Genomic DNA, 22,283 nt, shown 5'->3' on the forward strand with positions numbered 1-22,283 from the left:
CCTGTCTGCTGGCACAAGAGCCAAGACAAGCAAGAAAAAAAGGGAAAAAAAGGGGGGGAAAAAAGGGAAAATTAAAAACCCCAGCAGCAGAAACACCCTCCCTGTTGCTGATTCGGTTTCCAGTCACAGGTTTTACCAGAAGAGAGCGAGCCAGGATGACTCAGGTGAAATGAAGGGCCGGGCGCTGGCCTGCAGCCAGTCAGGCTGTACCGGCTGTATTGCCCCGGGCGCCCTCAGGAACAGAAACTGCTGCAGCAGAGGATTAGGAAGCCCTGAGCTCCAGCCTTGCTCCTCCCCAGACACCCGGGTACCTGGCAGCATCTGGGGATCTCCAAGTCCTCCGTATAAGGCTGGACGGGTTCCCGTACCCAGCAAAAGTGACTCCCACTTCCCTTTGGAACCAGCCCAAGCTGACATGGTTCAAAGGGCTGGGTAGCATTTCCTAGGAGCCACAAACCACTGAGACCTGATCATCCGTGTGAAGAAGGGCTTAGCAAAGGGCATCCCTGTATCTTGGCACTCCCTGGTCTTTGCTACCTTTATTCTCTTGGGAAAGAAGATAAGCTCCCTCTGGAGTCACGCTGGGCTTTACAAAGCTCTGAACTCAGCAGCTCTGGGAGCTGCTTGTAATTTTTATATTTCTAGGGGGGAGAAGGACACTTTCCACCTTATTTACTAGCGGGAGTAGTGTGGAGAGGCAGAAACCCACACTTTCTGGGTGTGTTTGAGCACACACAGGAGCCAATGCCAGCAGCTCTGGCCCCAGCACTCACAAACGTGGCACTACTGGGGTTAGGTAGATATGCATCAGGATGTTACAACACGGCTGTTTCCAGCCATGAAGAAGTCCCCTCTCTCTGAAGGAAGGTTTAGATTAGATATTAGGGGGAAGTTCTTTCCAGAGAGAGTGGTGAGGGGCTGGAAGGGGCTGCCCAGAGAGGGGGTGGGTGCCCCATCCCTGGGGGTGTTCAAGGCAAGGTTGGCTGGGGCCCTGGGCAACCTTGTGTAGCTCCAGGCCTGGAGGTTGTTGTCCCTGCCTGTGGCAGGGGGTTGGAGCTCTGTGATCCTTGGGACACATCCCAGACCAGTCTGGGATTCTATGATTCCAAAACACAAACCCACACTGGCCAGGCAAATCATAGAATCATAGTGGTTGGAAGGGACCCCCAGAGCCCATCAGTCCAACCCCCTGCCCAAGCAGGGTCCCTGGGACAGGTCACACAGGTCGGTGTCCAGACGGGGCTGGAATCTCTCCAGAGAAGGAGACTCCACACCCCCTGGGCAGCCTGTCCCAGGGCTCCCTCACCCTCACTGGGGAGAAGTTCTTCCCCATGTTGTTGCAGAACTTCCTATACTCCAATTTGCAGCCATTGCCCCTTGTCCTGTCCCAACAGACACTGAGAAGGGGCTGCCCATTTCCCCCTGCATCCCATACTTAAGGTATTTATAAACATTAATAAGGTCCCCCCTTAGTCTTCTTTTCTCCAGGCTGAACAGCCCCAGCTCACTCAGTCTTTCCTCACAGGGGAGATGCTCCAGGCCCTTAATCATCTTTGTAGACCTTCTCTGGACTCTGCCCAGGAGATCCCTGTCTTTTTTGTACCAGGGAGCTCCTCAGGGTTTGAAGAACAAGCTTTCCAAAGAAACCAAGCTGGCTGAGGATGAAGAGACCCAGGCAGCCTTCCCGAGGTTCGATTCAGTCCTCTAAAAAGTATTTCAAGTGCAATTTCCACACTGACAGCTGCTAAAATGCACAGAAGATGCCTATTTGTCCCTCCATTGACTGTAAAGCGGAAGTGTTTGAGACTGGGCTCAGAGCTTCAAGTGAGAGATGATGAATTCCACCTTCTCAAACCATCTGCGTCGACCCAGCGTATCATTAACAGCTCGAGCAGGAGAAGAGCAACGAGCATCGATCCTGCTATTAACATCAAGCTGCAGCGCGACCCAAACGTGATCCTTAAATAATAGCTGAGCCCAGAGCGGCGATGGATGGCAACGTGGCAGCCTCCTGCCATCCTTCCCATGCCCTGGAAATAGGGCTTGGGATTTATCAGCCCCTGGAATCACAGTGCGTCAGTTTAAAGAGTGAATCACGAGCAATTTAATTCCATTACCCAGAATAACCAGCAAAATTGATTACAGGCTCCTAAAATACTAATCGCTCACAGGGGGGAGTTGTTGCTCTGGAAGGACAGAGGATCCCCAAGGTTTGAGGGGGTAGTTATCAGCTGCTTTAAATTCCCTGCTGAGGGAGGAGCTGAAGTTCCCTGCATTTTAGAGCTGAAACTGGAAGGAGAGGCAGCAGTTTTGCCCTGCCCCTGCTCTCCTTTCATGCCCTCACAGAGGAAGGCCACAGGATCTCAGTGGCTCCCCAAAATCTGGTAAACTTCAGAGGGAGGCCCATGGGCAGGCTGTGGGAAGCAAATACATATTTCATTTTAAGAAAACAGCCGTCTAACACATGTCTGCAGGGCCCTGTGGACCCGTACCTCGTTTCTGACAGGAGCTCTCCATCACCTGGGGTGATCTCTAAGCCCCTCCAGCCCATTCCTAAATCAAGGGCGGCTTTTGATTCAGGCACCGGGCAGAGGGGAAGAGCAGCTGAGTCCCCCATCGCTTCTCACCCGGAGATCAATAATGTGATTTGTAGACCGGGCTGTTCCCTGGCAACACGCAGCTCAAACTATCCCTGCACATTCCCTCTGCCGTTCACATCCAATTGAGTCCAGCATCAAGTGGCCGTTTTCACAGCCCAGGGAAGGTGTTTGTGTCTGTCTGCCCTTAAGCCAATGAGTTATTGCTTTGATACGGCAGCGCAGCAGCCGGAGGAGAAAGTGGCAGCCAGGACCAGCTTCTTTCTTCCCTGGCAGAGTTGTCAGGGCCTGGCACAGGCTGCCCAGGGAGGGGGCTGAGTCCCCAGCCCTGGGTGTGTTTAACAGAGGGGAGATGAGGTGCTCAGGGAGCTGGTTTAGCACAGGACAGGGACGGTTGGACTCGATGAGCTTAAAGGTCTTTTCCAACCTCGTGATTCTGTGATACTTAAACACACCAAAACCAGTCCCAAACTGATGGGCAGGATCTGATGGCTTTTCATGGGGGATATAACCCAGTGTAGCACACTCACCTCCCTTGTTCTGCAGCTGAGAGGGCATCTCAAGCCATTTACCTTATACAAACCTCCATACATCACTGTGTGTGCAGCAATGTTGTTAACCTGTTGGACCCCAAAGCGACCGCCGCACCCACAGGAAGCTCAGCATTTATCCAGATAAAGAACATCTGCACTACAAAGAAACAGATTGTGACCCCAAGGCTGCAGATGTCAGGTCTGATGAAACCTGCAAGCATTATACAGCAAAAGCAAAGCCAGGAGAACAGCAAACGGGAACCAGGGATGTGCAGGGTGGTGCCTGACACCCCCAGTGGTTTCCATGAAACCATCCACTAAAATCCAGGAGCCTCCCCTTGAAACAGACCTTTGGCTTGTTAGTTCAGCAGAGCCACGCGATTGCAAACGTCCAGCTCTCAGAAAACTCTCATGGGAGTTTACTTTGGAAGTTTCCTCCTTCCTAGAGAAGCCAAAAGGACTGTGGACACTCTGTGGGGCCAGCTGTTCGCAGCAGTGGACTCCTACCTGCCTCTGGTATAGAACGGGAATGGTACCAGGTTTGTGGCTGGAGTCTGAAGCAAAGCACAGCTGGTGCAACAGGGCAGGAGCTTTACAGACAGACCCAACCACCAGAAGCACAACTGGAGAGAAGGACCTGGGAGTCCTCGTGGATGACAGGGTGGCCATGAGCCAGCAGTGTGCCCTGGTGGCTAAGAGAGCCAGTGGGATCCTGGGGTGCATTAGAAGCAGTATGGCCAGCAGGTCACAGGAGGGGATCCTCCCCCTCTGCTCTGCCCTGGTCAGACCCCACCTGGAGTGTTGTGTCCAGTGCTGGGCTCCCTGGGTTAAAAAAGACAGGGATCTCCTGGAGAGAGTCCAGAGGAGGCTGCGAAGGTGATTAAAGGCCTGGAGCATCTCCCCTGTGAGGAAAGGCTGAGTGAGCTGGGGCTGTTCAGCCTGGAGAAGCCTGAGAGGGGATCTGATCAATGGGTATCAATATCTGAAGTGTGGGACACAGGGGACATGGGCAGCCCCTTCACAAGGGGCAATGGCCTCAAGTTGGAGCACAGGGAGTTCCCACCAATCTGGGGAAGAACTTCTTCCCAGTGAGGGTGAGGGAGCCCTGGGACAGGCTGCCCAGGGGCTGTGGAGTCTCCTTCTCTGGAGAGATTCCAGCCCCGTCTGGACACCAACCTGTGTGCCCTGTCCTAGGGACCCTGCTTTGGCAGGGGGTTGGACTGATGGGCTCTGGAGGTCCCTTCCAACCCCTACAGCTCTGTGATTCAACGTCCTGAGGTGTAAATATCTTGCTTGAATAATTTTATGCACCCTTTACATATATAGGAGCCCTGAGGAGTTGCTCAAAGTTTGCTTACTTACTGCAGAGGGTGACTGGACTTCCCTGGTAGGGTAAGAGCGGCCGAGGGGCAGCTCCTTTCCATACAGATTATGGGGATGCAGGTGAAAAGGAAAACCACCCGCCCATCTCCCTGCACCATGGTCAAGATGCTCAAGTCACCAGGTAGCCAGGCAGAAAGAACACACACAGCTCACCAAGCTCACAGTCATTGCTCTATCAGGGTATTTTCTCTTACACATCTAACCCCATTTGTCTCCGATACACTCAAATGTGGAAATACACTTTACTGCCTATTCCAGTCTCTGATACAATCATTTCTTCCCCAAGAATGTAGAAAAAGTCACTGTAATATCCCACTACTCTTCTGAATTTCCTGCATTATGTCAATACCAAAAGTTATTACTTATGTTAATTATTACTTGCTGTCTATTCTTAGCATTAAACAAATAAAATGCAAACAACACAAGAACTATGGATTAAAAAAAAGAATTTTAAATGACAGGACTTTAGATCTTTCTCTGTTTGTATTTCCTATCCCTGGTTGACATCCTGCCCCTGGTTTGTCTGTTACATGGAGCAAAAACAGTATCTGTTTTCTCTAAAATAACCTACAATTGCTAAAAACAGCCTAGCAAAACACATCTTGCACTAAGATTTAGTGGCTTTTACAGAAGTCTCTCTCAATTGCCAATCTACAGACTTCTCAGACAGCCATTTGCCTTTTCAGTAGTAAGGTAAAAATGAATAAAGAATGAAGAAAACAATGAAAGAATGTGCAAAACCAGAGGGGAGGAAAAAACCCAAACCTAAGTTAAAACTCTTTGGGCTCACTTGTTACGCTAAATTATTTTACCTTGTCCTTAAAAAGCTTCAAACCTTGAGTTTGCTTCAAATACTTTTCTTAGATGTACTGCCTCCTCTCCAGAGAAGGTAAATACAACTGCCTTATGACCTGTAAGTAGAAGTCTGTGTATTTATAAGAACTGCATCGACAATCACCGCCTTAAAACAAAGAAACAGTCACATTTTATTTTAAAGAATACAGAGATTTTTTTCAAGTTCTGAGCACTTTCTGGACCCTGCACAGATTGGGAAAGTACATTTGCACTGTATGATGTGGCTCATTTCAGCACCCTGGACTTTTAACTCGGCTCCTGTCCAGGTTTTCTCCCCCTGCTCACACCAGGCTGCTCTCCACCACTGTCACAGCCACCCACAAGTGTTGAATCTGCACATCAGGACTGTGACAAGCTACTTTCCCCTCACCCCCCTTTTCTTTGGGTGCCTTTCTCTTACAAGTGTTTGCAGCTGGCAAAAGGACTGGTATAGCTGTTCCTTTGCCTCTCTAAAACCACTGGACAGTTTTTGGACAAAGTTTACCCTCCCCAGAACACCTGACCTGTAATTAGCATCAATCACCACAAGCACCAAGGAACACAAGCCTGTGGGGAATGGTGCTTCTACATACCAGGTCCATTAAGGTTAGTTTTGCTATCAAGGTTTATACTAGTAACTGGCAAAAGACTGAGAGCACAGATTCAACGTTTCCCTCAAGAACTGATACTAAAATACTTCCTAGAAGGTTATTTGGAGTGAAGGCACTCTTTCTGCTAGTCCTCCTGGAGCCCAGCAGCGGGTTTCTCAATACAGAGCTGCCTCATCTTGTCAGAAAACAGGCACCAAGCCGGTGCCACGTTCCTTAGCTTTGCTTGAAGGCAAAAGCTGACAGTCTGGCATTTGTAGACTGATCTAAAGGTTTTGGTTTTTTGGATAAATTTGAGTCCTCTGCTTCTTGCTCCTGGTTCTTTTTCACTTCATCTTCACCAGCAGCCGGACGCTTTCGCTTTTTATCATCTGTTGAATCAGGAACTGCTCCTCCTTTTGCTTTCTCAGTCCACACCTTTGCAGAGAGCACATCATTAAACACAAAGCCACAAATCAGACCAGAAAACTTTCCAATTACTTTCTCTGATTATAGTGTTTCTCTGCTGTCATTCCTGCTTCAGAACAAATTTCCTCACTATTTTCTTGTTTTAAACAAAAGTCTCCTTCAAAACTGTACTTCATTTGAGCTTGTCTATGAAATAGAAGCTCTTATTTGTCTTTCTGGACAAGTAAGAGACCCAGAAGGCCTTAGAACAAAGTGAAACCCCAGTGAATTAACCTTGGCTACGTCACTTTTAAACTCTTTCCCTTCTCTTTTGTAATTTCTTCATCAATTATGTTTCTGTTATGCCCACTTTGGAAAAGCTCCTTTCTGCTATTACTTTTTATTGAGATAGTTTGTGTTTTCATAAAGTATATCTCATAGATTACATCCCAATTCCAAGTCAAAGTCCATGGAGATGGAGAACAGTGGAGTTTAAAGAAAAAAAATCCAATTAAAATAACCAAAGGGATTCAGTGTGTGCCTGGGGACAATTCTCAAAGAAACAGAATTAAAGGCTGTTTTCTTACCATTCTTTCTTCCGACGACAGCATTCTAAATCGATTCATACCTTCTTTTATCACTTCTGCTTCATCCAAATCAGGATTATCTGTCAAAATGTTTGCTCTGTTCTCTTCTAGCCACATCTGGAATCCTGTCTTTGGTCTAAAAGAAGCACACAAAAATTGTCTGTTGAAGATGTTTATAGAAAACCTCATATTCCTCCCCAAAAATACATTCCTAAATAACCTAACTGCACTTTTTTTTTTGTTCTTGGAAAGACATACATACAGTCAGCAATTTGCTTTCTCCTACTGCAGTATGCTTAAAAAGAATGTGCTGACAAGGCAAGACTAAGTCAAGCACTTTTATTAAATCTTGTGATATATATGGAGATTAACATTTCAGTTTTAGAATGACAAAGCATAATGATTCTCTTCCTTTCTGACAGGGTCCCATCAGCCTAAAAATAGAGCACAGAGATTAGCATGTTTCAGCTAATCCTCCTCACAATTTGCCTTGCTGCTTGTTTTAGAACATTATCTGTAAAAGGTTAATGAAAAGAATGCCAGTTCAAATGAATAATAATTACCTTCATCTACCTCAGTTAAATGAAGTCTCAATCAAACATGATTACAATACTGCAAGTTTCACCAGGACTGGGACTGCTAGAAATTCCATCTTGGGAGTCTTAGCTAGGAAAAGATGTGCCCTTTCACTGATGTACAGTTTCAGTTTGTTTTCTTTTTTGAAAAAACACTAAAATGAAGCTTTTATGCTTTCACATAACCTTCTTTGCTTTTACACCTCCTCTGAGATTTGCTAGAGATGTTGAAGTATTTCCTACACTTGGAACTGACAGAGCAGCATGGTTTCATTTATCATTCAAAGGTTGTTATCAGATGCCTAAGTAGCATCAAGGCAAAAATCACTGCTTAGAGCCCCAAAATTATGCCTTGCATCATCTGTTTGTTACTCACTCACACACATATTTGTTTCTGGATGATTCAAAACCTCTACTTCATGCACACTAGGAAAGATGAGTTCAGGATGAGCTTCCCTGTTCCTTGCTTGCTGCAGGTTGGTTTGATAACATGCACAGCAGAAGGAGCAGCTAAGTGACCTCACAAGCATGACAGCTTGTGACCTAACACTTTAATCATGATGTTACACCACTTCAGAGAACATCTTCAGGAAGAAAATAGAGTATTTTAGACTTCTATCAAACCTGGAATGTGGTACTGAGATGCAAGTGTCCACTCACCTTTTGTTTTCAATGCTCTCCTGTGCAGGGACTTTGACTTCCTGGGACTCATTCCCAGCTTTTTCTTCTCTTTCTTCCACTGGTTTTTCACTCAGGTTTGGTGTACGAGCCTGGAAGAAGGAGACTGCTGAAGCCTATAGAAATTGAAATTAAAAAGAAAAAAAATAAGAGGTAAGAACATTTCAGTCCTCTCAGACAGCACACACCCATGTAGCCTAACAAAACCCAAGCCTTTCCTAAAGGCACAATAACCACTTGTGTTAATATGGCATTTAATCCATCCAATTTCAGCCCAGCAGATGGTTGGTTAACACTATTTAAAATAAAAGCACAAGATGCAGCACAGAATGTAATTTCTACAACTGATTATATTTTTTTTCCTGATTTATGTCCTTTTATAGATTCTGCAGCATGCTTAAAGAAACTTTGCCATCTAGGATGCTTTACTCAACGGACAGGGTTTCATACTTCATAAAAACTGGTCTAATTCAATGTAGTGTTCTTTACTCACTAAGACAATGTAACAAGACTAGAAACATTACCTGCTTGGTCTTGGGTTTGGGAATCAGAGGCTTTATAACAGGAGAGTCCTGCTTGTTTGTGGCTCGACTGCTAGACAAAGAAGTTTTCTTTGAGTATTTGCTCATATTGTCTAGGACATTTGTTGAGGGGGTCATTGGCTCCTTTTTGTTAGATGACACCTAGCAAAACAAATAAATAGACATTTTATTGTCCATCCTATTCCCTTCCTCTGTCCCTCCAGGATACCTGTCATAGTTTCATTGCAAACTTCAGATACAATAATCTGTTGCCATTTCCAGAACACCAAGCCACTTGCAAAACTCTTACCTTAAAGGGATTCACTCGTCCTTGGCTGCTTGATGCAATTACAGCTGTTTAATAAAGAGAAAAGGAATGTAAAAATGCATGTGTGTGTATGCCCAAGTTTATATAAAATCTATGCAGCAATCATTTTAAATGAGCAGATGAAACATGAGCTTCATTTCCCAAGAATAAGGCTAACACTGATTTTGTGTGCTTCTGTTCATTGAAAATTGAAGAGGAGAACTAAATCAAAGGCATCAGCTATTCCACACCAAGGAAAAGAAGTTCCCACTGGGCTTGAAAGTGGTTGCCTAAAGAAAAAGACACTTTAATAACCCCATGAAGATCATACTATATGCACTTGGCTGTTATTAGTCATCAGAAATACAAATCCACAGGAAGACCTAGTACTTCCTCCACTCCCAAATCCGTTTCCACTCCTATTATTCTTGCTAGAGGGTTGGCAGAAGGGAAGAAACAAGAAGTCACAGTCTGCCCCTGCCTGCTCAGACTCACACTTCTACATCAGGTTTATTAACTCTGCCTTGTAAGAGGAACCAATAAACGTGCCTGTGATTAGTAATACTAATCAACTGATGATTGTTCTCATTTTTCCCTGCCCCAAGGAATGCCTTCATGACACAGCCAGGCAGAGAACGGACTCGGCACGTGGCACAGCTAAGGCAATCAGCACATCAGTAGGTCATGAAGAAATCAACAGGAACAGGGAATCTCCTACAACTGGGAGAACAACAATCCAGGCAACTTTCCACTGGACAACACTAAATTTTGGTAGCAATGGGAGAGCAGAGGATACAAAGAGGGGCAGGTATTGGGAAGCGTGACAAGTTCTCAGCTCAGAATAAATGGAGATTTACTCACCAGACTTTGGAGTAGTCACCTCTGCTGAAGAGACACCTCTGGAGAAAGGCTTTGGCCCTTCAGAACAAGGAAAGGGGTACATATTTAAGTGCAAGAAAGCACAATAACATAATTTTTAAAAAAACAACCCCCCAAACACACAAGCACTAGTAAAGCAACCTGTATTTTAAAGCACAATTCTCATTTTCACATTGTACACACACTTTCACAAAACCAGCTGTTAGCTTTTCCTAGATTTTAAGTTAAAGAGTTGCAGACTTAATTCCCTAAACCTTAAACTTTAAGGAATAAGTGTGCCCAGCAAACTACTTGTCTATCAACTAAACTCCTGCAAGATCTGAACTGGAACCAAAGTCACAGCTTCCCAAGGTGATGAAGTCCATTAGAAATGCTATTAGACAACAGAAATACTCCCAAAGGTCCCTCAGTTTCTAAGGACAAGCTGCCATGGAGCAGATGACATACACTAACTGTTTCTCTGCAGCGACTGTGGGCACAGGCTGGAGTATCTACCTGCTCTAACTAGGTAGTGGAAAAAAATAGTCCCTGCAAAAGTTGCAGTTTTAGAACTCAGTGGAACAAATGAGATTGTTTTCTATTTACATAAACAGCTTCTAAATCAAACCTCCTGTATTCCCCTTGTGGTGCTCCTTGATGGGCACTGTGCCTGTCTTTCCTAAATTCTACGTCAAAAGAACAAAACAATAGGCAGAAAACCCTGTTGTTTGCACAATCCTACAGTCTGCTGAGTTATTTAAAGTACAAATTATCTGGGAATTTTCCAGAATTCCTTATTAATTCCACAAAAGACATCTAGCTAACTTCCAGCATATATAGAGAATATACTTTTCTTACTCTGTTTATGTACTTCTGGCGTTTCTTCTACTTCCTCCTGGGCATCAGCCTCCTCAGCATCTTCCACTTCTTGGTCCTGCTGAACATTTCTGACCCGCTGCCGACTCCACTCCGTGGCAGAGCTGCTGTAACTAGATGGGAGGAATTCCATCAGAAAGGAAGCACTCACCACATTCCAAAGGAAAAACAGAACAAAGGAAGCCTAACTTATCTAATTGAGGAAACAGGAACAATAACATTCAGCACTTTACTTGCATTATACCTCTGTTTGAACTGTGATGATTACTAAAAATAAAACAGAAGTTCGTTAACCACTTCGGTTCACCCTGAAACATCAAAGGCCGTTGCTTGAGGCAGTACTCATGTAGCTTTAAGACAAGACCACACACAGCTATGAAACTGCCTGAAGTCTGGGCTCAGGTGGAAGTACAGGCACTGGCCAAACAGCTCCACACACAAGAGCGAGCACCCAAACAGCAAGGGCAGCCTCTCGCCACCTTCAGAGTGCAACCCTCTTGTTGCCAGAAGGTATGACAAACACTGAATTGCTTTTCTGCATACTTGAATAAACACATGGCTGGTAACATGGATGCATATTTTTAGCCTGAAGCTTAGGGAGTGAGTTTTAAGGCTTAACCTGACTATTCTCCAAATTCCCAGTGTACATTTCTTGGATCTCCCTCCTAATCATCACTGATCATTAAAACCTACAGATTCATAGAATCCCAGACTGACCTGGGTTGGAAGGGACCCCAAGGGTCCCAGAGCTCCAACCCCCTGCCACAGGCAGGGACACCAACCTCCAGGCCTGGAGCTACACAAGGTTGCCCAGGGCCCCATCCAACCTCGCCTGGAACACCCCCAGAGACGAGGCACCCACCCCCTCTCTGGGCAGCCCCTTCCAGACCCTCACCACTCTCTCTGTATACATATTCATAAACAACAGGTTCATTTCTTTCCACCAGAATCACGTGGCACTAAGAACACCACAGAGTTTGTGAGGAATTTCAACCCTTGGAGTGGAAGAGGTCCCAGGTGTGGGATTACAGCTCCCATGCCTGAGCCAGAAGAACAAGGAAGAGCATTTAGAAAGGAGTTTTAGAGTGCAGCTTCACACACATGAATAAAGGAAAGGCTACAGATAAGTTAAGGAACTTATCACTTCCTTAGCTTAAATAAGCTCCAAACTTCATACATAAAATTGCTATAGGAAGTCATTGTTTCTGACAAAGCGCTATGACATTCTTCCTGTGCTATCAGGCTGGTGGTTTGCAACTCTTCCTTACAGCTCTACCATTCAGAGGCCAAGCAAGAAGAAAGCTCTCCTGTCTGGTTTGTATCTTAAAGTGTACATATTTTGTCTCATTGTGCTTTACAAAGAAACAGGTAGGAGAGGAAAGGTAGCACAGATACACAGGGGAAAAAATGTCAGGCAAACCTGTAGTTTTGAAGAGCTGGAATTAATTAGGAGGGAAAAAGAGAATAAATAGGATATGCTGAAATGGGATACTGAAGGAGGGGAGGGCTGGAGGATGATAGAAGAACTTTAAGATAGGTGTGGAATGAAGTGAGATGGATAGACTGTGACAAAGAGAGGAAAAAAATAGATTATAGTCAAATAACCAAACCCACCCAAGCTTGGGGAAGGGGTAACAACTTGGCATTGAGCCTCCTTTGCCTCTGAAGCTGTTGAACATACATACAGTAAGCAAGGAGTAGAGATATTTCCCTTTTATATCCCAGTACTAATGAGTCCTCACAAGTGATCAACAAGAATGTATCATTTTATATGTAGAACCATAAGAAAAGCAACACAAACTGTTACGGGATGACAAACACACTGCAAACTGTGGTCCAGAAAAGCGCATCAACTGGACCAAAATGTCAAGAGATCAGTAAAAACTGGTTTTTATTCACAGCAATTTGTGTTACCCAGCATTCAAGTGCTTTTGGAAATCCTCCTCCTCCTCCTCTTCCCCTTCCGTCGCCAGCTCGCTCGCCTTCTCCACAGCCATCTCGCTGAGTCGCTGGGCTAAATTCAGCCTTCGAGAGCGAGACGCGTACTTGATCGCCAAATTCACCACCTTCTGTGTCATGAGGTCAGCAAGTTCCACGCAGCGAAATTCACGCTCCAGTTTACAAGACAGCTGGAAGAAGAGAAGCCTTGTGAGCTACACATTTCAGTACCAAGGCTCTGGCTGGACTCTAAGACCAGAACGTTATGGTCTTGGTGGAATGAATGAATGAAGACAAAGCACCAGCAATCATGAGCTGTGTAGCAAAGATAAAGCTCTTGGGTTTTTAATAAATTCTTCCTCTTGCCCTTCATACTGATAAGCAATAACCATATTAACTGCAGTCCTCCCCTTATCATAGTCTACGAACTATAAGAACTTGGAGAGACTTCTACTAAGAGGAATCACATCAACATTTACAAACACCATCAATTCAAGTCTCAGGGATCCTTTCTGTTTTCTCTTGATTCACACTTACAGCAAACAGCTTCATTAGAAGTTCTTGCTGTTCTTTCACTGACTGACTTGTAGCAGTTTCATCAAATTCATAGCCGTTTTTTGATAAGTAATCCACGTGGTTGTGAAAGACAACAGAACGCCAGTACTGCTCCTGAAAAGGGGAGAAAGATGCACACTGGAGGTCAGAGGGGAGATAAAACAAACAGCCCATAACTTCATGCCTAACAATTTGCAATGTATTTTATCACCTTATTCTTAAATGTTTATATTAGGAGGGTGAGGAATAGACAATTCTCTTTAAAAGTCAGTGCTTACCCAAGTGAAAAGAGAGTACATCAACAACCATCTGTATACAAACTGATCCAAACAGTCACCATGTATGTTAAATTCCATCCATATCACAGGCTTTCAGCAGGATCACAGAATCACAGAAGGTCAGGAGTTGGAAGGGACCTCAAATGATCATCTAGTCCAACCCCCCTGCCAGAGCAGGATCACCCAGACTAAATCCCACAGAACACATCCAGGCAGGTTTGAATGTCTCCAGAGAAGGAGACTCCACAGCCTCTCTGGGCAGCCTGTCCCAGGGCTCTGTCACCCTCACAGTGACAAAGTTCCTCCTGACATTCCCATGGAGCTTCCTCTGCTCCAGCTGCACCCACTGACCCTTGTCCTGTCGCTGCCATCCCTGAGCAGAGCCTGGCTCCAGCCTCCTGACTCTCACCCTTTACATATCTATAAACATGAATAAGGTCACCCCTCAGTCTCCTCTTCTCCAGGCTAAAGAGGCCCAGCTCCCTCAGCCTCTCCTCATAAGGAAAGGGTTCCACTCCATCATCTTGGTGGCCTTCTTTCAAGGAGTTCTATGTGTTCTATTTATGAGACAAAAAACGTTCACCAGTTTGCTACCAGGACAGACAATTCCAAAACAAGTTGGTTGTTCTTATCTTTGAGCTTCTGTCTCACAGCAAACTGGAAGTATTCCAGAATAACTCAGTAACTGTAGAATAATCATCATCTGTGAGACAGGTAAACAGAAAAGCTAACTCTTGTTGTTCAGGGAAACACTAGTATGGCCATTAGATCCAGCTACATCTATCCCAAAGTAATTATGAACTTATTTAAAACATACAGGTTTGATCAGATGTACTGGAATAATCTGCTGCTTTACCTATGCAGAAGTACATATGCCCTCAAGCTAAATTAACAGTTCCCTTCTATTATCTGGGTGTGCAGGTGCAAATCATAAAGATTTGAGCTGAATGAAGAATTCATTAAAAACCACAAAGTTCATCAGTGCACACTTTACACTTCTATCAAAGAGAATAAATTTCTAACTGTCCCTAAGGGTGAGGTTTCTACTTTGTGCACCACAGCTGAAATATTTAAACCTATTAAAAAGTTGAAGAAGAAATACAGATATTCCTCTAGAAGTTCTCCACAGGTACATCTTGCTTCAACCAGCCTCTCCCTTAAAAAAATAAATGAAGCCTGAAGGGCTGATTTTAGAGGGTTGATTTCAATTGGAGCAGTTGGTAAGTCTTAAAAACAAACAAACAAAAAAAAGGTCTGCCAGGAATATTGTTATGCCTGAAGTAGTAAAAACCAGGCACCTTTAGGAGGGTCTGGATTTGGATCCCAAAATGTGGCGCTTCCTGGAACGTTAATCACCACCCACTAAAAAGACTGCATTGGCAAGAAATAGACTGTGTCTAAATATAACCTTGCATCAGCTCTTAACAGCTTTATTTTGTATTCTTCTAGAAACAGTTGTGAACCAAACGGGAAAAGCTCTCCAAAACACTGAACCCAAATAACCTCCTCAGCCAGGCATCTTACTCAGAGTTTGTACTACCCTCTTTCTCAGGAGAGATGATTAATAGGAATCTTGTCTAATCCCCACTATGGGGACATCTGAGACTCTCAGCTGTGGACTCACCACCGTTCCATACCTCCATCTGTCCTTTTTCTGTTGTAACTTGACAGTAAGGAAGTTGAAATGGCAATATTACTACAGCAGGCCGTGGCAGCGTAGGAGGGAACCGGGCTCCTTTACAAGGGATACACCTGCACAAGGGAAACAAAACCCACACACAATCCTCATCACCTACAGCCACCAGTTGTTCTACATCTAAATCACATCTCCTAAGGAGGAAGATACTTTAAGAGGATTTGTTCCTTAAAAAAGTAGTAATTAAATTACAGACTTAAACACAGCAAGATTGCACTATAAAGGGTTACTTGGACACTGCAACCAGTACAAGGTTTTAAAACCAGGAAAGCACATGCTATCCTTGTTCACACCAGCAATTCCAAACCAGAAGCAAACCAGCCACAGATCTCTATCTCACACAACACACAACTTAATACCAATTACAAAATGTAAATGCAATTTGTTACACTCAGACACTGCTGCACCACTGAAGGCCCCTGGAACAAGAGCAGGCACGTCTACCATTTATTTTGATGAGGGGTTTTGGACTTCACAAGGAGAGCACTGTGTTCAGAGAAGGGTGAAAGTACATCCTAAAAGCACAGGCTTACTGTTTCATTGTATTTAAAACAGTACTTTCTGGAAACCAAACATTGATTGGGGAAGAGCTGTATTTCCAGCAGCATCAATGCAGCACTGAGGAAAATATCTGTTTTTTCTAAGCTCTTGTTTCAGACCCCGGGAAAAAAAAAGGACAGGAAGCATTAGTGTCCTGGCTCTCTGTGTTAATTGAGGCCTGTGGTGTTTCTACAACAACCCTCCCCCCTTTTTATCTTGCATATGCTAGTGGCTCTGGATAAAACGTTCTTTTCGACTTGGAGAGCAGCACTCCTCCTTGGAGTAGGACAGAAGCCACGATGAGACACTCGCAGGTGACCATCCCATCAGTGTGATGTGTCCTGCACATTTCTGGTGTATTTTCTGGAGGCCAATGTTACTTAATGATTTAGAGGAAGAAACAGACAGTGAATTGATATTAACCAGCGATAGCAAATTATTCCCCTTATCACAAAACCCAGAACATCATGTAAAATGAAATAAAATGTGCACGACTAGCCAAGTAAAAGAGCTTAAATTTCAGTAAAATACCGTGAGCTGACTGATTCTGTCCTGGTTTGAAAAGGACACAGGTCACCAAACAAAGAGGACCACAAGGCTTAGCAGATGAAGATGTAGGATGCTTGTTACAATAAAGGGAAACAAGAAGTTCTTTATAGAACATGACAGTGGTAACACCTAAAGCAATGGCTAACCCTCACCTAAACAGGCATTTGAGCAATTTTGCACAATTGTTCTTCATGGCCACAGTTTAAATGTTAATATAACAACACACAGTTGATTTATCTAATGAAGTTGAGTAGTTACAGGATTGGATTATTCTCAAAGTGACAAAAGGGGAAAACATAGCTAAGGAGAAAAACCAACCCAAACCAAACACCAAAACCCTGAAAAGCATCAAGAGCAGAAGCAGGATCCCTACAGCAGCCATTACCTTTCAGCAGCTTTCTCTAGCAAAAAGCACGAACATGCCTGCATCAGAGATGTGTAATTTCATAAAGTGCACGCTCCTTTCAGCCAAGGCAAAAAAGCCACAATTAGTTACTAATTATAAAACTCTAATGAGTTTATTCAAAACCAATTTAGCAATGGAACATCCACACAGAGTTACAATTATAAACTGGATCATTTACTACGGGCACTTACTCGCCACCTGTTTTAGTAAAATCCTGATTCCAGTTTCTCTCCTTACCAAGTGCTGGGTAAATAAACCCAAGAGAAACAAAGCAGTTCCCTGTGAAATATCCCACCTGAGCTGCTGGGGGTTTTCATGGATGCCAACCACCCAGTAATGATCAGATTTGCCTTTGCAATGCTCTCTTGTGTTGCACACAGGAATCCAAGTGTTCCCAAGTCCTCGGTTCAGCATCCGCACAACCCCCTCGGAATCCACGTAACACGGGGTACCTGTTGGGTACAGGTGAACAGAGTCAATCTGACAGGCAATTAAGTAGAACACGAGCAAGCCTGAACGGGTGGATGCTGCTGGGAACTGACAGTTTAGGTGTCTGTAACATGACATCCTCTCTCCCAAACTGTACAACCTAGCTGGGGAAAAACTAGTTTCCTTAGAAGGATGCGCCACCTTCTGACAGTCAACACTACTGCAGGTTAACCCACAAGCTCCAACTTAAGAACATTTAATGAAGCAATCAAGTTCATCCCACTTGGGTGGATTCCCAAAGAAAATCAGCTATTTTACTATGAATTTTTCTGGTTATCTTAAAAACTCCTCTCAAGCTACCAACTTGGGGTGTGGGGGAAGGCTTTTGCTGAGAGCTGAATGGGCCTATTTTGGTGGAACTGATCAGGAAAACAAGTTCTGAAAAGATTCACCTGTATTCTCTTCACAGTAGAAACATACTAAACATTTCTGAGAGATATATTGAAAGAATAGAAAAACAGGTGTTTTCCTTTTAGCACTGAGGAGTCTGAAAAAAGCCAAAGTCCCACAATCACCATTACTAAAAGGGCATTAATTAGCCAAGCTCTCCTCTAAAATACCCCAACAGGGTCAAGATTTCTCAAAGTCACTTATGCAGCAGTTTCATACCTTCTGCAGAGAATCCAACCCACACCAAATAGGACTTCTTCGTAAGAGAAAGAGGGTCTCCATGCAAAATTTGTTTTTTCTTCTTTCCCAGCTCCATCAGCTGTACTCCAAGGCACTGGTCCCCATCAAAACCAGTACCTAGGCAGAAGTTGATCAATGGCTGTGTTAGATTTGGGCAAGAGACAAGACAATGCTTTTTTTTAAGTTTTGAATTAAAACCTCTTTCTATTGCAGGGTTACGTATGAATACTGCTGTCAGACAAGCAGCTATTTGTCATTTTGGACATACAAAACATGCATAACAAGTACTTCTTTAATTTCCTATAGCAATTCATCCTGGCATATCTGAAACCCAAGTTTAATCTAGTAATGTCACCCTTATAAAATCCTCCCCTTTCCCACAGGTTAACCTCAGCATCCCCATATAAAATGTAGGCTTTGCTGTCAGAAATCTGCGGGTTCTGACAGCAAAAGCTTCATCAAGAAGAAAGATAAACATCGTTGAGAAGAAGATAATACTTCTGGTAATTACATACAAATTAACCAGTGTATGAATCACAGAATCATAGGGGTTGGAAGGGACCTGCAGAGCTCATCGAGTCCAACCCCCCTGCCAAAGCAGGGTCCCTGGGACAGGTCACACAGGTCAGCATCCAGGCCAGTCACTGACTGAAAACATAAACCCAGTTCAAAACGGACAGAAGGGAGAGAAAACTACCTCTGTGATAAATAATCATCAGCTGCTCTCCATGTCCTGCCATAGATACCACTGGACCTGGGAGACTGAAGATTTCTTTCTGGACTCCTCCGACTGTAAACACACGCACTAGCAAGGCGCTTGTGGCACAAGCGGCCCAGCCCTGACCCAGACAGATGGCCTCAATGTCTTCATCCTTCGGCATATCTACCGTCCACTCCTTGTTTGCATCCCAGGAGCTAAAATGAATGCAGTGGAGCTTGCTAAAGCAAAGACAAAGAACAACAGTCAGGTATCTCAACATGAAGAAAGAGATGGTATCTTAGGTTTTTATTAGCAACCTAGAATCTGGGACAGTCACAGACAGGAACTATAAATCACAAGCAGTTGTTTGCAAAGGTGTAACTCTGACTATTTAAGAGCTGAAGAGCCAACACTGTAGAATTAGTCCCTCTCAACTGTGAGGCAGAGACAGACTGGAGGTCTGAGGGAAGAATTATTTGTTAGGTGGAAATAGGTAAGCATCCTGCTTGATTAACAATAGTAAAAACTGAAGGTGCTCAGCACCCCAGAATATCATACAACCAATGCATACAAATAATACTTCCAAATTTTTAACTTATCACAACCCCATATGTGTGAAAATAAAGTGGTTTTTTCTTTCCTTTCTTCAAGATATTTCCACAGAAACTGACAATAAAATACCATTGCTACTGTTCTTAAATGCAAAAAGAGAATCTAGCTGGCCCCGCTGCTTAAATCTTCCTGTGGTCTTCATAAACTTGAGTTCTTCATATTTATAATTCTTTGGGAATCTCCAAACATGTCTCCTTAGCAACAGTGGGAAAAGAAATAGCATAGCCCTTTATTTATTTTTGATCTGAGTAGACTGAAGAAACATTGTTCATGTTTACGATTTCCTTTGAGCTAGCAATGCACAAAGTTTCCAGTGTGTATATATACATATCTGAGAAAAGGGATTAAAAAAAGAACTCTCAGGAACCAAAATACATGTTCCAATATTCTTGAAGTCTTTAAGTAGGTGGAGATGTGAAAACCCTCCTCAAAAGCAGTCCCATAAATAAAAAACACGACCAAAAGCCAAAAATCTCCAAAAAAAGCAATAAAAGCTGAAAACTCAGAAAGCAGCTGAGTATAATTCCACAGTCTGGGTTTTGCAGAGCAAGGCTGTGACTTACCTTGCAAGTTCCTCTGTACTCTCACAGGCCAGTAAGATGGCTTCAGGAGAGAGGTCGGCCATGGTGTGGTTCAGAGAGTTGGGCAGGTGCGTGGCGTGGTGGACGGAGGTGTCGTGCAACTCGATGTCTATCGCATTGTCCTGCTCATCGTTGTAGCAGCGAATGATGCCAACAGAATTCCACACCTGTGAAAAAAGAAGAGCCCACCCAAAATCACACAACCAAATCAAGCACACTGCCCTGAAACAGCTTGCTCTAACTTTCACATCAGAGACAACAGGAGGTAGGAGGAAGACTGAAGATTTGTGCAGTCAGGACTGTAGCTTCTAAACCAGCTGAACTAGGCAGGAACCAGTTTGATCATCGTTGTTTAGCCATCTTTCTCCATATAAAATCCAGCCTGAAGAACTTGCCTTCAGAAAGAAATAGTGGGCAACTAAGGTACAAGTCTTCACAGCACAAATCACAACTTCTAGCAAAAAAAAAAAATTTCTAAAAAGATTTGTTAGGATTTTATAGCACAGGTATAAACTCTACAGCTTGCTTTGGTCTTAAAGCCAAGCAGTTATTTCTACATCTAAAGCAACCAAAATATAGTGTAACATCATGTGGTCTTTGCATTAACACAAAGACACTTTCAACCATTTAGCTTCACACTGTGAATTTATTAAAACAAAATCTAACATTTTCCAAGATTTTTGATTAAGAGATAGAAAGAACCAGACAATATTCAATAGTAACAAAGCATCTAGATCTATGTTACCACACAGCAGTGAGATTTACCATGAAACGATGCATGAGATGTGCAGGAGTGGAGCCAGACTGGAATGGCTTTTGCTTGGGGGTTGGCATTGGCCCGTCGTAGAAAGGCTGTTGTGTAGATGATGGTGGCAAAGCTGGTATGCCACCAGTTTGATCATCATCATCACCATCCTCCTTTGCAAGAAGATTAGAAGTGGCTTTTATCATCCCAATATCTACAAGTTTAAAAAGAAGATAAATTATATCTTACATGTATTATTATGTCAGAATATAGGTTTAAAGATAATTAAACCAGTCTAGATTTCTCTGAAAAAGTAAGGCAGGCTGTATCTGAGCAAAGGATGCCAAGAGACTGTCCCAATAACAGCACTAAAGAGCTCTGGAAAAGTAGTTCATTCTGTACCTAGCGAGTTATCATCATCATCATCAATGATCGCCCGTCTCAGATGGCCTGAAGTTGGCATAGGGTGATCATCATCACCATCATCTTCATTAGGTCCAGTCTTGGGGGAAGACTGTGGTTCAATCATATCTCCATTTAAATAGTCGTCGTCGTCTCCATCAAAGAGATCGTCGTAGCCTTTCGTGGCTGTACTGGCAACCTAAAACCAGGTTAACAAAGACCACAAAGTTCCCTTTGGGTGTGAAATTCAAAGAATGATTTAACACACAAGAGGGAACTTTCAACACCCAATGCAGAACGTTCAACACAATTTGGTAACTTAAACCATTATGTTAATTTAAGAAATAACCAGTACTGATCACCTTGTCATTTGGCTTCTTTCCATCACCAATGTTTTCCAGCAAACCCAGATTTCCTTCAGTATCTGTATAAGCCATTTGTCTGTGCTTGGGGTGCCATGCCAGTCCACAGACACAGTATTTTTTCTCATGCTTCATCCTAAAAACAACATAAAATAATGTATTTTTAGTAAGCTTCTCAGGGCAGAAACGTCCACAGGAGTTACTGTAAAAGCACTAACATTTACTAGTATTAGAAAGTGATGTTACACTTAATAAAATAATTAATAGGTTACTTTTAGCATAAACAGCTACTATTAAAAATACAGCAGGTCTTCCTTTTCTGTGGAGGAAACCACTTATGCTTTAAAAACCAAACAGATTCATATTCTTAAAACAACAGCTTCCTGACAGATGTAGAAAAGACAAGGTAATTCCCCATCAGTCATACATTCCAGACCCATCCAGTTATAAAAAGAACATTTAGTTTTTCTTTTTAACTGATGAGTTAATCCTGTATCTTTTCCACCTTTTTTCTTGCAAAAAGTCCTCCCATTAATTATTTACATCATCTGTCTTTAATTCTTAACAGAGGTGTTACAGTAACAATCACGTTTCTTACCCAAAATATTCAGGCAGATAAATCATCCCTTCTCTTCTTTTCTACCTCACTTAATCATTCCTTCTCCCCATCCCCCCTTTTTTTTTAAAGGGATGCTTTAAAAAGCTACAGTGCAGTTTCACATAATCACAGAATTATAGGGGTTGGAAGGGACCTCCAGAGATCATCAGGTTCAGAGATCACCAATTTGTTGGTTTGCCCTTTTTCATCTACAGGTGAGGAAGGCTACATCCTCCAGCCAGTCACCTTGGGGTTTGGCATATGAAGAACATCACCATCCATCAAAACTATCCTTTAACCAATTATTAGATTAAAAAGTAATAAAAGCTACTTGCACACAGAAAACTAGACTATGAGATCTGAATAAAATCCAGTCACATCCCCTCCCTATTCTATTTCTAGGAATGTCACGTTTCCAGAGCCTTCCAGCTATGCAGAAAGGAAAAGGGTACTTCATC

General features: G+C 43.4%; 1 protein-coding gene across 1 annotated transcript in view; it reads right to left on the bottom strand.

The window, feature by feature from the left end:
• Window positions 1–6,171: 6,171 nt before the first annotated feature.
• Window positions 6,172–22,283, bottom strand: part of WDHD1 (WD repeat and HMG-box DNA binding protein 1) — a gene marked incomplete at both ends in the record, with an annotated part of 29,882 nt that continues 13,770 nt past the window's right edge. The window contains 17 exons of the mRNA XM_084270642.1: window positions 6,172–6,372; window positions 6,930–7,065; window positions 8,165–8,298; window positions 8,707–8,865; window positions 9,014–9,057; window positions 9,872–9,928; window positions 10,727–10,857; window positions 12,659–12,873; window positions 13,220–13,351; window positions 15,153–15,267; window positions 17,002–17,158; window positions 17,805–17,942; window positions 18,523–18,764; window positions 19,701–19,885; window positions 20,484–20,677; window positions 20,866–21,064; window positions 21,228–21,363. Coding sequence (XP_084126768.1) covers window positions 6,172–6,372; window positions 6,930–7,065; window positions 8,165–8,298; window positions 8,707–8,865; window positions 9,014–9,057; window positions 9,872–9,928; window positions 10,727–10,857; window positions 12,659–12,873; window positions 13,220–13,351; window positions 15,153–15,267; window positions 17,002–17,158; window positions 17,805–17,942; window positions 18,523–18,764; window positions 19,701–19,885; window positions 20,484–20,677; window positions 20,866–21,064; window positions 21,228–21,363 — 2,575 coding nt within the window. The remainder of the gene's footprint in view (window positions 6,373–6,929; window positions 7,066–8,164; window positions 8,299–8,706; window positions 8,866–9,013; window positions 9,058–9,871; window positions 9,929–10,726; window positions 10,858–12,658; window positions 12,874–13,219; window positions 13,352–15,152; window positions 15,268–17,001; window positions 17,159–17,804; window positions 17,943–18,522; window positions 18,765–19,700; window positions 19,886–20,483; window positions 20,678–20,865; window positions 21,065–21,227; window positions 21,364–22,283) is intronic.

This window comes from Gallinula chloropus (genome assembly GCF_964237585.1).
Source record: "Gallinula chloropus genome assembly, chromosome: 14".
Classification (NCBI taxonomy): Eukaryota; Metazoa; Chordata; class Aves; order Gruiformes; family Rallidae; genus Gallinula; species Gallinula chloropus.